The sequence below is a fragment of the Sminthopsis crassicaudata genome, chromosome 5, assembly GCF_048593235.1.
Source record: "Sminthopsis crassicaudata isolate SCR6 chromosome 5, ASM4859323v1, whole genome shotgun sequence".
NCBI classification, from domain to species: Eukaryota; Metazoa; Chordata; class Mammalia; order Dasyuromorphia; family Dasyuridae; genus Sminthopsis; species Sminthopsis crassicaudata.
In genome coordinates this window covers 131,884,130-131,902,220 of record NC_133621.1, presented here as the reverse complement: position 1 = coordinate 131,902,220, position 18,091 = coordinate 131,884,130, and the positions used below count along the sequence as shown (strand labels likewise).

The 18,091-nt window shown below is 32.8% G+C and overlaps 1 protein-coding gene across 5 annotated transcripts in view; it reads left to right on the top strand.

Moving 5' to 3' along the window:
- Window positions 1-18,091, top strand: part of MDFIC (MyoD family inhibitor domain containing) — a 212,157-nt gene that overhangs the window by 162,316 nt on the left and 31,750 nt on the right. For all 5 annotated transcript variants that reach the window (XM_074268248.1, XM_074268244.1, XM_074268246.1 and 2 more), the window contains one exon: window positions 1,209-1,484. In XM_074268248.1, coding sequence (XP_074124349.1) covers window positions 1,209-1,484 — 276 coding nt within the window. The remainder of the gene's footprint in view (window positions 1-1,208; window positions 1,485-18,091) is intronic.

Below are 18,091 nucleotides of genomic sequence, written 5' to 3'. Positions count from 1 at the left end.
AATAGATATTCTTGAGGAACTGAAATAAGTCCTGGTAAATCCCTACTAATTACTGTTATTTTATTAAGTTTATTGTGAATTACTGTATGATTGGATGTCCTTTTATACTATTTTTTAAAATGAAAATCTCTACATTTTCAATTCAACAAACATTTATTAAGCATCTATAAGATATAGGACACTATTAGATAGAAAGGAAGATATAAAAATTAAGTAAGATATGGCCCCATGATTTCACGAAGCTGACAGTCTAGTAATTATCAAGTATCTAAAATTTAAAAGGAATATGATATAATTTGTACATTCCAAGGAAATCTTGGGATCATAAGTTATAATTAAAAGGGATCTTTTGGATGATGCAGTAGTCCTAACCTCTTAGTTAACAGTTGAAATTGAAGATTAAGTATTTTACAAAAAGGCAATATAAGATGATAACATTTATATAATATAATAACAGATGACCTTATAAATAACAGGCAATATTTGAAGCTGACTCCAAATTTAGCCATCATTTTCTCTGTCAACTAAATTCAATTCAAGAAGAATTTATTAAATCTTTGCTCTTCAGTCATTTCAGTCATGTCTAACTCGTGATCTCATTTTGGGTTTTGTTATTGGAATGATTTGTCATTTCCTTCTCTATCTCATCTTACAGATGAGAAAATTGAGGCAAATAGAGTTAAGTGAATTGTCCAGGATCACACAGCTAGTAAATGGCTAAGACACTTTATCCACTATATCATTTAGCTGCTGGATACTGGGGATACAAAATCAAAAACACCAAAAGCACCTACCTTCAAGAAGCTTACATTCTATTGTCTCACCCCTGGTTATTAGCATGAAAACCAAAAATTTAAAAGAGATAATTTTTTAAGATAGTCTCTTTTTTTATTAATTTAGGAGCCTTTTTAAGGCCTAGATTATTTCCTCTATAATTTATCTTGTTCCATGGTTGATTCCATTTTAATGATTTTTTAAAATTATTACATTACTCCTAGTTCTGTCTAGAATGTCACATTTTGCAACCTTACTAATCAACCAGTCAATAAGAATTTATTAACTGCCTACTTTTCAAATATGTCTTTGTGGATTTTGCCAGTCTTTTCAATAATTTTTCTCCTATCATTTGGAATATAGAGATTATAAAACTTTGATTTCTAACATTATATTTTTGATATATTAACATTTTCTTCTTTTCTTCATTTTAGCACAACCTCAGCGCTTGCCTGAGCCCCAAACTTCAGCACAAGAACAAAGTGAGGAAGAAATGGGCAAAATAAAGAATGTCCATACAAATCTGAGAAATGGAAATGGAATTCACAATGGAGTTAGACATGTATCTATAGATAACAGAAAACTTTCTGCACCTGTTTCACAAAAAATGCATAAAAAAATTCAGTCCAGCTTATCTGTAAACAGTGATATGAGCAAGAAGAGTAAAGTAAGCGCTGTGTTTTCTCAGAAACCAGGTTCATCTCCTGAAGGTAAGCTAAGTCAAGTGCACATTTAAAAATTTTTTATACTAATTTCTTGCTGCTATTAGTAGCAGGATCAATTAAATACAACTAAAATCATCCTATAATTCTAGCAGGAAAGAATTTAAAGACAATCTGGTCCAGAGACTCATTTTTCACTTAAAATGAAATAGAGAAGTCAATGTCAAAGTTGGGGTCAGAGCCAGAACCCAAATTTTCTGATTCCCCTGCCCAGAGCCGGAACCCAAATCTTCTGATTCCCCTGCTCATACTCTACTTTTATTTAAATTTCAGAGAAAAATAGAAATTAAGGACAAAACACAAAGTAACTTTCAAAGGTAATCATTAAATATTTTAACAAAGTAACAACTGATTTCTTTTAAAATTAATTTCTCAGAGCGAAGAGTAACTCCACTGCTTAAAACTTTAATGGCCTAAAACTTAAAATATTCTTGTAGTTTTAGGTTGTTAAAGCCTAAAACTTACTCTTAGGCTTTTATTACACTCTATATAAATAACTACTATTGCTCTTACTATCATTGTCACTAATATATAGATGCACATATTTAAATGAAATATATAGAATAGAGACAGGAATTAGATCTGTGATTTTATTGATATAGGAAGGTATCACTTTTCCACTTCTCCACTGAAAGAGATCAGTATCTTCTCTTCAACTTAAAGTCTTGGATAGTTAGAAAACAGGGAAGTTAAGCAATTTCCCAGGGTTATTCAGCCAGTATATTAGAGGTGAGACTGGAATTGTGGTCTTCTTGACTTTGAGGCTAATTCTCTATCTATTACACCAAACTGCATGTATATATATATTTTAGCCACCATGTAATCAACTCTATATCTCACTAATTATATGCTGTCTGGTAGAATATCTCTGGTTATTCCCACTCAGATATATCATACTTTCTTAATCTTCCCCTAATCTTTCATTTCCACTACCGTAGCAATTATTTATTATCACCTGTTGAATTCAGCTAATCCTAATTCCCGTTCACTTCTGCTAACTGCCTTCTAGTTGTAGCTGTGCTTGCCCCAACCTTGTAGCAAGCCCAAAGTTCCTAGCTGAAGGTACTGGGGATAGTTAACTGGAGAAGACCTGGGGACATGATAACTGTCTTCAAGTATTTCAAAAGTTGTTATGTGGAAGAAAATTAGACTACCTTTTCTTGCCCTCAAAAAGCAGATCTCCAAGAAATGAGGGCAAATTGGCAGAGTCAGATTTAGGTTGGCTATAAGTAAAAAATTTTATAACAGTTGGAATTATCCAGAAATATAAGGGGCTTCCACAAAAAAATTTCTTAGAGGTCTTGAAGAAGATGCTGTTTAGTCATCTGTTGGAAATGGTACAAATTGGATAATATCCTTTACAGATATAAAGTGCATTCAACAACCTTTGACATTTCTTCCAACTCTTAGATTCTGCAGAGTTAACCCTAGGACTTAATTTGAAAATATTTGATGAAGCATAAATAATATTAGATAATACCTTATTCCTTCTTATTAGTATAACTATTTCTGAAAATTTTGCTATTTTACCTACAAAAATCTATCTTTTTCTTTTTGTCAGGGGACCCATATAATTTTTATTTACCTATATCTCTCTCTAGTATACCTTTGTCTTCTAGACCTTCCTCTTCCTGCAGTGCTTAGTATTTTTTAGTGTAGTGTCTATATTAAATTACATTGCCTTTCTGCTCATTTCCCTAACTTTCATTTTCAACTTCCATTAAAGTCTAAATTTCTTCCTGTTTGATGCCTATATAAAACCGAGCACTCTTCATTTGTCAAGATGGGTTTTACTCACAAATAGGAAATTGTGTTGAGAATTACCAGTAATGAATTGGAAGAAACTATATTACACTTTGCTTACCGGTGTTCTAAATTCAACTGAGTTAAAATGTTAGATTGATCAAATGATATGATAATAAGCTGTCTGCATAGTTCTAGGTCAGTGACATTACTTCCCAAACTAATTAGATTGGAAGGGACATGATTGGCACTTTAAAATGAGTTTGACATGTAAGATGTGTGGTCAACTCTGAAGTACAGGTAGGCTGTTAACTAAACTGATTCTCTGAGGGTTTGAGAATGCAATGCAATTTTATTTAGAAGACTTCAGCATCTAGGTGATCAGGTGAAATAATGCTATGTCAAAGAGAAGTACTATATATGTGTTATTTGAGACACCTATCATTTCTTTTTATCTTCCTCCTTTTGATCTAGTCACTTTTAACATTTTTCTTTAATTCACTTTTCACGAAAGCTCAAGAATCTACATCCTTTATGAAAATTCAGACTGGTTAAAATTACTAAAGTATTTATAATCTGTAATAGAGCTATAAATAGTGAGTACTTAATAAAAGTTTGTTGATTGATTAGAAACTTCAGGTAGACCTTATTAGAATAAAAATGCAAATGAATACTTTATATGGACAAAAGCAAAGAATATTCTGCCCATATTTAGAGGAGATAAGTGCCTTCATACCAAGGGGAATAGTGAAATCAAGGAAATATTTCCCTTGATAGATGGATTTCAACTAAGGCTAATCCATGATTTGATTCTTAGTTTGAAGTAATTTAGTTCTTGCCAGTTCTTTTGGTAATTCTACCTGGCATTTTTTATACTTTTTCCCCCACCTTAACACTCTCTTTAGAAAAGCTTAACCCTGAATAGGTTAGTACAACTGAACCTCAAACTCTGTGGAAAGGAGGTACCTTTCTATTTCTCAGAAGACCATTTATTATATTTAATGAAAGAGAAGCAAGGCTAATATATAAATACTGTCGATTATTACCACAGTCCAGTATTAATTTCACTTTCAGACCTGATAGCTAACGTTTTACAAACTCTAAATCAATTTAACAAAAGTAAATTAGACTTTGTCAAAGCCAAGGATTTCAGAAGTATATAATTTAGACCATTTGCTCTTCCAAAAAAAAATTTTTTTTTTACACATTTCTGTGAGGGCCTGTGAAATGTCCATGGATAAACTGTATATATATGGTTACTATCCTGAGGAAAATTTCCATTTTGCAAATAACCAGTTTTGGAAGCACTTTGCTAAAATTGAAGAGCATGTATTACACGCAGCTAGCATACTATTTTAAAAGATGGCAATCTTCACAGTCCAAAGTGATTGGTTTTTGAAAGATGAAGAAATTAATTTTCACTGTTAAACATAATCTTAAAACATAAATATTCAGATTTTCTTTTTCAAATGGAAATGCGAAAATAAAATAGTATTAGAAGTGGGACCTTCTTTTTTTTTTTTTTTAAATGAGAAAAATGGACATCAAAGGAAAGCAATTCGGGACCTTAAGTCTCACTAGTTACCAGAAGACTTAATATTATGTCATTCCGATGTAAAATATAACTAGATTAAAAATAAAAACAGCCCTCACAATTTCTTCTGAAATTAAATTTCCTTATTCCTTCCTCCCATTAAAATAATATACATTCACTTAAAATAGATTAAACTCTATGTTGTGAGTTAGACAAAGAAGGCAGCTGTGATAAAGTGTGAGAAGCTTGATGTCAGTACTCCTGGTTTTATCTATCAGTTATTCTATTTGCCTGCTATTTGATCTTGAGCCAGTCCCTTACTTGCAGATAACTCATTTTTTCATCTGTAAAATGAGAATAATAATGTGTTTATTGTCTTTCTTAGGCTATTTTGGGCATTAATATCTGTAGGAGTGAACTGAGCAAGATTCTGGGCACTGTCTTAGTCCTCATGGGGATTACAGTAGAGTGGGGAGAAATGACATATCCTCAGATACAAAATAATGCATGTGAACTTCATTGGAGAGATTGGTATAAAAATCAAAGCCTTAGGCGAGGCTCACATGGCAAAGGATTGTTATCAGTGGGGATCAGGGAAGGCTTTCTGGAAGAGGTGACATTTGAGTTGCATTTTGAAAGATGGCTAGTAACTTATCAAGTGAAAACAGAGAAAGATAATATTCTAGGCATAAGATAGTATGTATGAGCCCGAATATGAGCATGAGGGAAGCAGGGGGACATTCATTAAGGGAGAGCAGTCATATTTGTCTGCAACTTCAGGAGGACATATTTTGAGCTAGGCAAAGAATAAGATAAGGCTAGATTGTAAAAGTAAGTGACACTAGATTATGGAAGACCCTGAGTGTCAGGCAAAGAAGTATGAATTTTACTATGCAACCAATAGGGAGTCCCTGGAGAATCCCAAACAAAAAAAGTACATGACTGTAACGTGCAGTTGTCTCCAGAAGCTGCCGATCGCTCTCTGGGAGGAGATCTGCTGTGTCAACTCAAATCTCTCGGACAGATTCTTCTTCCTGTAGAGAGCCCTTGTCTCCAGACAGTTGCCGTTAACTCTGGTCCAGAGAAGTGACTTCCCTCTTTTATCCTCCCAGAGAATGGGCGTGGGATAATGCAAGGGCTTCTGGAAAAAATTACTTCAACCAATGAACTTGCTCCTCCCAAGCAGGCAAGCTCTTCCCCAGGAATTCACAAGTAAAACTACCAGGAAAGGCCGGAACTAGAGAATTGTCAAGTACTGACTTAGCACTTAGTAAGAATCTAATATCTCATTATCTCATTAGCACTTAGTAAGAACCTAACACATGACCAGATTTCTTCCTAAGAAAGATCAGACAAAAATGAGTACTATGAGAGAGGTGGAGGGAAATTGATGAATAATTCATATTGTTGTAGTTGTTCAATCTTGTCCAACTATTCCTGATACCATTTGGGATTTTCTTGGCAAAGATACTAGTGTGGTTTGCCATTTCCTTCTCCAGCTAATTTTACAGATGAGGAAACTGAAATAAACAGAGTTAAAGGACTTGCCCAGGGTCACGTAGTTAAAGTGTCTGAGGCTAGATTTGAACTCAGGTATTCCCAGACTTCAGGTTTAATGGTCTATCTACTAAACCACCTTGTTGTTCATAAGATCAAATAGTTTTTTTTTTTTTTTTAATAATTATAACTTTTTTTTGACAGTACATATGCATGGGTAATTTTTTACAACATTATCCCTTGCACTTACTTCTGTTCAGATTTTTTCCCTTCCTCCCCCAATCCCCTACCCCAGATGGCAGGCAGTCTTATACATGTTAAATATATTACAATATATTCTAAGTACAATATATGTGTGTAGAACCGAATTTCTTGTTGCACAGGAAGAATTGGATTCAGAAGGTAAAAATAACAGTTTACACTCATTTCCCAGTGTTCCTTTTCTGGATGTAGCTGATTCTGTCTATCATTGATCAATTGGAATTGGATTAGCTCTTCTCTATGTTGAAGATACACACTTCCATCAGAATACATCCTTATACAGTATCATTGTTGAAGTGTATAATGATCTTCTGGTTCTGCTCATTTCACTCAGCATCAGTTGATGTAAGTCTCTGCAAGCCTCTCTGAATTCATCCTGTTGGTCATTTCTTATAGAACAATAATATTCCATAACATTCATATACCATAATTTACCCAACCATTCTCCAATTGATGGACATCCATTCATCTTCCAGTTTCTAGTCACTATGAAAAGGGCTGCCACAAGCATTTTGGCACATACGGGTCCTTTTCCCTTCTTTAGTATTTCCTTGGGCAGATAGTTTTTTAAAAGTATTTTTAGGTCAAATGTGGTGGATCATGTTTATAAATTCCTCTGTGAGTGAGTGTAAAGCTGGTGGGTCTCTTGAGCTTAGGAGTTCTGAGGCTGTGCTACATTATGTCTGGCATTTATATGGTGACCCTTCTCCCAGGTTACCTAAAGAGGTGCAAGCTGGTGCTTTTGCCTTCCTAATATCTCTTGTGCGTTCCTCCTTTTCTCTTCTAACCCAACTTGGTTTCAACCCTGAAACCTGGACTGTTGCAATAATCTGCTGGTGGTTCTACCTGTCCCAAGTCTATCGCCACTCCCATCCTCCATTCACCTGTAAATGCAATCTTCCTAAAGTATGAGTCTGATCCTGTTACTCCTGCTCACTTCATAAATCCACTGGCTTCCTGTTGCCTTGAAGATCAAACATAAAATCCTCTCTTTGAAATCCACAATCTTCTTTTGCATTTCTCATCTTCTAACTAGCCTATATTTTTTACCCACCTTACTACAAGTCCCAGGGACACTGATCTCCTTTCTATATCTCTTGATTTGGGGCATTTTCACTAGTTGTATCCTGGAATTCTTTTCTTCCTTATCTCAGTCTTCTGTTCTCTTTCAAACCCTGGTCAAATCTCACCATCTTCTTCATTTTTTAAAGCTTTTTATTTTCAAAACATATGCTATAGATTTCAATATTCACCCTTGTAAAACCTTGTGCTCCATTTTTTTTCTCCCTACCTTCCCCTTACCCCTCATTTTAGATGGCAAGTAATTCAATATATGTTAAACGTGCAATTTGCCTATACATATTTCCATAATTATTAAGCCGCATAAGAAAAATCAGATGATAAAGGGAAAAATGAGAAAGAAAACAAAATTAAAGCAAACAACAACAACAACAAAGTGAAAATACTATGTTGTCATTCACACTCAATCCCCAAAGCCCTCTCTTTGGGTGCAAATGGCTCTCTCCATCATAACACCATTGGCTTTGAATCACCTCACTGTTGTAAAAAGCCAAGTCAATCAGAATTGATCTTCACATAATCTTGTGTTGTATACAATGTTCTCTTGATTCTACTCACTTCACTTAGTATCAGTTCATTTATGTAATTTCTCCAGGCCTTTCTGAAATCATCCTGCTGATCATTTCTTATAGAACATTAATAGTCCATAACATTTATAAACCATAACTCATTCAACCATTCTACAACTGATGGGCATCCACTCATTTTCCAGTTCTTTACCACTACAGAAAGGGCTGCTGCAAACATTAAAATTCTATCTTCTATACTATAGAAACCTTTCTCCATCTCCCTTAATTCTAATACCTTCCTTCTGATAGTTGATGTTCTTCATTTTATCCTGTCTATAATATTGTTGTATCTAGGCATTTTAAAATTATGTCTCCAACAAATTGGGAGCTCCTTAGGGAGCAAGGATTGTCCCCAAGTTCCTTACAAACTTATGCACAGGTGGTAAGAAGTAGAACAGATGTTATTCTGGTCCAACAAGAATCTTGGATGACCTCTGTTTGATATAGGTCTTGGAACTGGTCAAATAATGGTTCCTTAGAATTAGGTTAGAAGTTATACTATCAAGAAGTTAAGAACTAGGTATATTTATAGATAAATAAATACAAAATAAGGTATGAGGCATGTATGAGATGTTAACAGTTTAAATCATTAAGGTGAATAGGCACTAATTTGGAGAACATTTTAAAGTAAGATTTGTTTCTATAATTTATCATTCAGTCAAGAAATATTTTTTGAGTACTTACCTATAGTATTCATAAATGACTTTGGACTTAGACACTTTATTGGCTTTTACATTACATTCTTAATTGAGCATAATAGCATAGGTTGTCAGTATTAAAAGAAATGCATTTCATTGGCCATGTTGCCTCAAAATTCATCTTTTTGAAAGTTGTTTTCTTTTATTATATTATGTCTGAACTCAGATTGAGTAATTTACACTTTTTTGACAATTTTGAGACACTGACATTCCCCCACCCCTAAATTATCTCTTTTCATGCTTTGCTTTGTAGAAACTCTTATTCTGCCAAAGACTCTGATATATACTTAAAGTTCTTTCTAACTTTTAGTTTTAAAGTATGTGTTTTCTAAGAAAGGCAGTGTGCTATTGTCCAAAGAATCCTGAATGATGAGGCAGGAATGGTAATATTATAAGCTAACATTTATATATAACATTATATATATATATATATATATATATATATATATATATATATATATATACACACAATAATTTAAGCTAGCACTTTCAGGTCTCAGATTATCTTCATGATTCTGGGATATGTGTATTATTATTATTATTCCCATTTTATAGATAATGTTTCTGAGGCAGAGTCCAGGGTTTTGTTTTAGTTGTGTCTGACTTTAGTGACCCCATTTCAGTTTTCTTGGCAAAGATACTTTGCCATTTCCTTCTCCAGGCCATTTTACAAATGAGGAAACTGAGGCAAAAGGATCAAGTGACTTCTTCAAGGTCACATAGCTAGTAAGTGTATGAGGCTGCATTTGGGATGGAAAAATTTATGTTTAGAGAAATACAAAAGATTTTCTATTTTATTTATTTTTAAGACTGGATAATTCTTGGTGATATGAATTCAAAATATATTTCTATGAAAGTGATAGTCACGTTCATATTTATTTTATAGATATTTATCTGTCTCAAATATTTGTTTCTTGTTGAAATTATTTCTTTTAAAAGTTTTAATTTCTTTCCCTTATAAAGATAGGTGTATTTCTTGAATTTACATTTTCAAAAAGGCTTTAATCAGTTGTGCCTCTTGTTGAGATAAGTAAGCAGCGTAAACCCTTATGTCCTAAAATGCTGCTTCCAGTTTCTTTAAAAACCATTACTAGAAAATAAATATATGCTCACACACATTTAAAAATGCTGTTTTTTATGTTGTTGTTAAGTGCCTTTAATGGAATTGGTTGGGGATAGGTATCCTGTGTGGTGAAACATTGTATGATTTATTTAAAGGTTATTAAATTATCACATTTCTCCTTGTTTTGTATAATTAAATATTTTCATACATACTTTACTTTTCTGATTGCATCACCAAGGTGGAGAGTTTTAAAACTAAATGTTTAAGATTCTTGACCTTTTAAGTAATTATAGTATAATAATCTGGTATTCTATAATATTCAAATTGCTAAGGGTTTTCATTATAGTCAAAGGGGTTCTCCCTGCCAAAAGGACTGTGATAAATCCAAGTGTGTTTTAGGCTGGTCAATTATCATTAAAGGTTTTTTGTAAAACTAAGTTTTTAGCAGGAACCATTTTATCTTTTTGCAACATTTGCCACTTTTGAAAGAGCTCATATTTGGTATTGTAGGTTAGGAACATTTATGAAGACATATACACCTTATCTAAATATCTCATTGGACACAATTCCAGAGCTAGAATGATGAGTATAGAGTAACAATGACCCTTCTCTTTTTCAGTTGTAGATACTTATAAGTCTAAAGACTCATGAATAATTTTGCAGCTTGTTAAAACCTTATTTTTGTAGTGCAAACTTCTTGAATTGAGATTTTTTTTTTTTTTTTGGTCCTGCATCCCCAGTGCTTAACACATAGTGGGCTATTAATAAATTCTGGTTGGTTGATTGGTTCAGCAATCCCATGGAAACTTGGTCATGTTCTTCTTGGTGTTCTTTGAGAAATATTACTATAGAGTTACCAGTAATTTAGATTCAATTCTATTAGCACCAAAATTCTTTTTGTAAAATTAGGTAACTATTAGAGAAATCTAATTGACTTTGCAGTCATGTATCTGAAAGAACCTTGATTCTTCAGGGATGAGTTCTGCTATTTAAGAAAAACTCTGGTCACCTCCTGGTTATTTTGGCACTAAAGTATATGACATAGTGAGTGAACTCTTGATTTTAGGAACCCAAGGAATTTCTGTATTATTTTCCAGCCTGTAAATGGAATCCAACTCTTGTCAAATAGTTGTCAGTCATGAGAATGCCACATATAACTGTGGGGACATTGGTACTGTTCTGGCAAGTATTTTCATTTGTATGTTTGAAACTTTTTCAGTACTTAATACCCTTTTAATATTCTTGTTATACAATCATGAATTATATGAGAATGGGTTGTACTGATGCAATTAGCTGTATCATTTAGTCAACACATGTATCTTCTATCTTAGGCTGTCTTGAGAAAACTTATTCATGAGCCATTATCTCTTCTTACATGAGCCATTATTCCTTTTTTTTTTCAAGGATTTCATGATCAAGGACAAAGAGAGATGATACATGCACCCTTTTTAGAACTCCCACTCTAGGAGCCCCAGTGAGCTGATGATTGAGGAATACCCTAGTGACCCACTATATCCTGGCTGGCTCCAATCCATTCCTTGCTTTCTGACATGAACACTATCCTCCCTGCCCTTCCCTTATATCAGTCCCTGTCTGGTCTTTGACCATAATTATAGAAATACTTCCTTTGCTACTAGAAGGGATGTATTGGTTCCTAATCATAGGGCTCCTCTTACCATCTCTGTAGATTTTCAAACCAAAATACTGTTTCCTGACTTCTACTTCCTAATATATATGTTGTCTCTCCTATGAAAATGTAGGTTTCTCAAATAAACTACCTTCAGGTTTATATTTATATTCCTAACATTTAGCACAGAGCTTGAACATAGTAAGCATCTAAGAAATGCTTTATATTTAAAATAAGAGGTGGATTATAATAATATAATATTATAAGTAATATATTAACACTGAATAAAATTTCTCTATAAGTTCAGATAAGAGAGAGAACATTTTTTAAAAATAAGATGATCAAAGAAAATTTCATGTTATTAGAGTTGGTCACTAAAGGATGAATATGAGATGAGGATGTGGTAGACTATTCTAGGGCAAGGGAATGACATGGATTGGGGCTTGGAGATGAATAAGTGAAATATGTTAGTGAGGCAGGTAGATAGTACAATGGAGATTATCCCCTGGGACTGGAGTCAGGAAGATCTGAATTCACATTCAGCCTCAGACTCTTCACTAGTTGTGTATTCTTGGATATGTCTATTAATCTATGTTTACTCCAGTTTCCTTATCTATAAAATGGGAAGAAGTAAGTACTATATAAATGAAGATTGAATTTGAAGTCAGCAGAGGACTGGTGGTCAAATCTTGCCACTAATCCTGAGTCCGAGCAAGCCGTTTACTTCTCCAAGACTTAGTTTCCTCATCTTTAAACTGAGAGGGCTAGTTTAGGAAATATCTAAATTTGGATTCTAAATCAGAAATCTTATACTTTTGATTCTTAGCCCCAAACTCTTTCTCCTAATACATTGTTTCCAGAATAATGCAGATTGTAAAACCAAGCAAAATTATCAAAATACAAAATTAATATTTAGATGGTAAAGCTTTAGATTTTCATTTAACCTACAATTTTAGTTATTCTTCACAGAAGAGAATGGAATATACCCATGGAGATAAAAGGATGGTATAATCTGGTGTTGTAACCACAGCTTCTAGAAACAGATTTCCTATGAATTCTGACAGGAAATAACTCTGAATTGCTCCACATACTTTGGTTTTTTTGGATGCTATCTTGTTTTGTTTTCCCCAGGCATTGGACCTTTCATCCTCTGTCACTAAACTGATATGGGGAAAAGGTCTTGCAATATTGCTTTCTGAAGTAATATGTGCCAGGCCTTTGAAAAACAGTATTTTCATAAATCTCATTCTACTGCCAACACACTAAATGGAACACAAATATTTCACTGGCTGAAAATTAATTTTAAATAATACAGAATATCCAGAACTTACCCACATCAGAGAGAGAGGGAAAGTGTTCATTTTTAAAATGAGGATTTTCAACTACTTTGTTTACATTTTCCACAGTAGCATAAACCCAATAAAGAAGTTGTGAGTTTATAGAGAAAAGAGTTTAAATAAATTTTAATGGAATGAAAATGAAATCTACTATAGAACCTTTAACTACAACGCTGTTGCCATTTATTGAAATGTAATTTTGAGATAGTCTTGTCAAATGAAGTACCTAAACCAATTTTGTTTTTCTAATGGTTCATATGTTATCATTTTAGTGCACTGCATCATTCCGGGGGGGGGGGGTGTTGTTTTTTTAGGACCATGAGTTAAAGCTTTATTTTGTGATTTGGAATAAATTCTTCACATGGACATTTTATTGTAAACCCATTGGAAATTAGAAAAGTGCCAAGTTCTAGAAAGTTTTCCATTCTTTATCATAATTCACATTTTAGAGGTTTTGACAGGTTTTTTAAAATAACATTTAGAAACTTTTAGATCTCTTTTTTTCTGTGCCACAATCCTTTACCCTCTCAACACAATCATTAATTGTAATTGTATACTTTCTACATTTGAGGGAGAAGGTCTATGGATGAGAGTTATCTTATGAAAGTACAACTCTTTTTGTAAATGAAAGTTCCAATTAGAGAATCTTTGGTGGGTGTGGAAGAAACAAAACAATGGTAGGATTGCTGGGTTGGTCCATAAAGAGAGACATGGAATTTCTCTGGGCTTTGATATAGAAACAAGTTAAATAAAAAGGATCAAATTTGTTGAGAGGGAATCTTCAGAGGAAAGGACCATAGCTTATAAACTTACAGAGATATAAGAAACCTTGTGGTTGAGTCCTTTCAGTCTTATCTAATCCCCACGAGCCCATTTGGTATTTCCTTGGTAGAGATATTGGAGTGGTTTGCCTTTCTCTTCTATAGTTTAGTTTATAGATGAAGAAACTGAGGAAGATACAGGTAAAGTGAATTGCCCAGTGTCATAGAGCTAGTAAATGTAGAAGGTAGGATTTGAACTCAGATTTCTGGTTGACACTTTATCCACAGCACCACCTAGCTGCCCTTAAGGAACCTGAAAGGACATCTTATCCATCCTTCTCAACATAATGATGAAAAAACAGAAAACTATTCTTATCTTTTCTCTTTCCCTCCCAAACCTTATACTTCTTCTTTATATTTTACATTTCTTGAACCATAATTAAGCCAGTGCTGTCAAGCTTTTTGGAATAAGTATGTCAATCTAACCCTATGTCACCACTATAACTTTTTTTTTTTTTTCCCAATTAGCAAAAATCTATCTTCTCTCCCTCCCAATGACTTTCAAACATCCCTCAAATGAGAAATAAAAAAAAAAAAAGCAAAACATAACTCCTATCATAAACATGTATAGTCAAACAAAACAAACATCAAAAAACCCTGTCTTTCTTTTGCATTCTTGAATTCATCATCTCTCTATCAGGAAGTATGTATAGTATGTTTCAACATGAATTCTCTGGAGTCATGGTTAGCCATTATGCCTAATCGTTCTTAAGCCTTTCAAAGATGTTTGTCTATTTAATCTTGCTGTCATTGTATACATTGTTCTCTTTCTTCTGTTCACTTCATTTTGTATTTGCTCATAAAAGTTTTGCTAAGTTTTTTCCAAAACCATCCCTTTAATCATTTGTAATAGCACAAAAGTAGAATGTAACTTTCATGAGGATAGAGATTGTCTTAATTTTTATATTTGTATTTCCAGGACTTAGTACCTATTTGGCATATTATAAATGCTCAGTAAATGCTTTTTTCATTTATGTATTTTCATAATAATAATAGTATCATACATTACTACTAATCTACTGTTTACTAATAATCTACCACTATGACTAAAATTATCTACTAATAATAGTACTTTACAACCTATAAAGTATTTTTTTCTTATGATATATTGAAATAGATGGTACAAGTATTACTGCTGTACTTTTAGTGATGAAGAAACAGATATAGAAAAATGAAGGTTATTCCAAGGTCATGAGACAAATGAGGGACAGAGCCAGTTGTGACTCATGCTCTGCTTCACTTTCTAAAAGTTCAATGCCTGAAAGATAGCACTCAGAAAAAAAAAAAAAAACAATTCAAGTGATTACTAAATTTAGGATATTAGAGTGCTTCATAGATCTAATGCTGGATTCTGTGCTTTTTAACTTGTTTATAAATATGTATTAACTAATATTTATATATGTTTATATAGATATTATGTAATGTCTATTTCTAAATGACTAGTATTGTAAATACCCTGTAAGTTTAAAGGTTATATACATGTAAAATATATTATTATTATTGATATTACCCTTCATAATACTAAAAACTTTTGAGCCATTGAAGCAATTTGCAGCTCTACTAGCTGAGAATTAATGTGTCTTGTCTTCCCATAGACCCTCTTAAATGTGAGTGTAAGATGGTAATTCAGTTTTAATTTGCATATTCTCTGATTATTTGTGGTTTTGAACATTTTAAGATCATTTTAAAATAGTTACTAGTTCTTATTTATTCTTTTGAAAATTGCTTCTGCCCTTTGATCACATCTCTAGGGATCAGTAGTTCATATATATATATATATATATATATATATATATATATATATATATATATGAAACTCTGTGTGTGTGTGTGTGTGTATACATATATATATATATGTGTATATTTATATATATATATATATATATATATATACTTTTGTATGGACATAACATATTAAATAATATATTATTTAGATGTCAAGTCCCTATAGATTTTGGATGTCAGATATCAGAGCTATGTGATACAAATGAGCATGGTACACTGGAAAGTATATTAGATTTGAAGTCTACAGACCAGTGTTTGAACCTCATTTGCCATTTAAGGCTTAGTCTTTCTGGTCCTTAGTTTCCTCATTTGTAAAATGAGGAGATTGAAAATGATGTCTTCTGTGGTCTCTTTTAACTTTAAATTTATGATCTTTTAAATGCCCCCTCATCCACATCTTTCATTCAAATTTTAGCTGCATTGATTTTATTTGTTTAAAGGTTTTTAAATTTTAGATCATTAAAATTTTTTCATTTTTTATTGTTATTTCTGTATTGTTTCTTATTATTATTTCCTCCATGCTTGTATTTTTGAATGATATTGTTTTATGTAAGCTTCAATTTTTTTAATGGTATGACAGGAAAATATTTGAAAACCTAGTACTTGCTTTTTCTATTATTTCTGCTACTTATGTCAACTTATTTCTCTTTTCCTTTCCTTTCTACTATGACCTTTATGAATTGTAGGGGAAGAGATTATGGAGAGGGAAAGACAACTGCCCTTGAAATGAAGTTATTACTTCTTTGAGGTCAATTCTTCTCTTAAAAATATTCCACTTAAGTCATCCAAACATGGAAAAAATTCTTTAACATTTGACTTAATTCTTATTTTTCACAAAAATACTTAGAGTTATAAATGGAATAAAGTTCATAACATAATTAAAGGGAATACTATAATAAGAATTTGTTGTTTATTCATTTCAGTTAAGTCTGACTCTTTATGATCCTATTTGGAATTTTCTTGTCAAAGATGCTGCAGTATTTTGCCATTTCCTTCTTCATCTAATTTTATAGATGAGGAAACTGAGGCAAGTGGAGTTAAGTGACTGACTCCAGACATAGTGCTTTGTCCACTGTGCCACTTAGTTGACCTATGTAAAGGATAGAATGCAACATAATAAAAAATGGTCCATATCTCTCTTTAATCTCTGCCATTTGGTAGGCTAATTCTAGTAAACTTTTAACTCAGGAATTCTGAGCTATAGTTAGACTATTTGAATTAAAACTAACACCAATATGGGGCACCCCTAGAAAGAACAGACCAGAAAACTGTCTAAAGACCGTTTGGAAATGGAGCAAGTCAAAGTTTCTTAGGTGATTTCTAGTGGGATCGGGTTTATGAGTGGCTGTTTTACTTCCAGCCAGATAAAATAGACCTAGACTTAAAAAAATCCCTACAAGTATTGTGATATGATTAATTTAGGTACAAACACATATGTTTTCCAATTAGTTCTGGATGCATTTGTTCCCTATTGGTATGATGTGGTTTGTTTTTTGAAAACCACTAGCTTACTTTTATGTGATGGAATTTACAGTGTGTTTGAGATTAGGTATTGTATTTTAAGGATTAAAGTCTTGTTTTGCAACCTAAAATATTACTTCTTTTAAAGTTGCATTAATATTTGCTGGGACATAGTGATGTTGGACTAGTAGTACTTAACTAGTAGTTATTTTCATCATAAGCTTTTCAGTTTTGTATTTTTCCAGGGTGGTAACAGTGTCTTGCCACTGGTGGAAACTAACTAGTGTTTCACATCATGGAAAAATTTTTAGTGAAGCTAATCCAGCTCTGGAGAGCATTAAATAAAAACAAACATCCAGTTCTGTCTCATCAGGAAATATCTCCAAAGTTTTACCAATATATAAAAGGCATTTATACTAAACAGTATAATGTGATATGGTGAAAATAACAGGGGACTTGGAGTTAAGAGGCCTGTGTATAAATAGCAGTTCTAACACTTACAAACCCTATGTCTTTTCAGCAATCTGGATCTCAATAGTCACAGTAATATGGGAATAATAGTATTTATAATTTTATCTTTTAGTCATTCTTCAGTTGTGTCTAATTCTTCATGATCCCACTTGGTTGTTGTTGTGGTTGTTGTTTTTTTTTTGGCAAACATTCTGGAGTAATTTGGTTTCTCCAGCTTATTTTATAGATGAGAAAACTGAGGCAAATTGAGTTAAGTGAGTTGCCCAGGATCCCAGGACTAGAAAGTCCCTGAGGCTGGATTTAAATTCCTGAACATGATTCTCTCTTACTCTAGACCCAGCACTCTATCTACCACACCACCTAGCTGCCCAAATAGTACATACTGCCCACTTAATGGAGTTGTTTTGATGAAAGCATATTGCAAACCTATAAAATGCTACAGAAATGGCTGGTTATTAATATGATATTAATATAAAATCCCTGTCTTTTTCATTATATATATATGTATATATATATATATATATATATATCTGTAGTAAAATAGTTAAAACAAGCAGCCTAATTTCATTTAGTCAATCAACAGCCAATTAAGCATCTGCTACATGCAAGGCATTGTGTGAGTAGTCAGAGATACAAAGACATAAATGA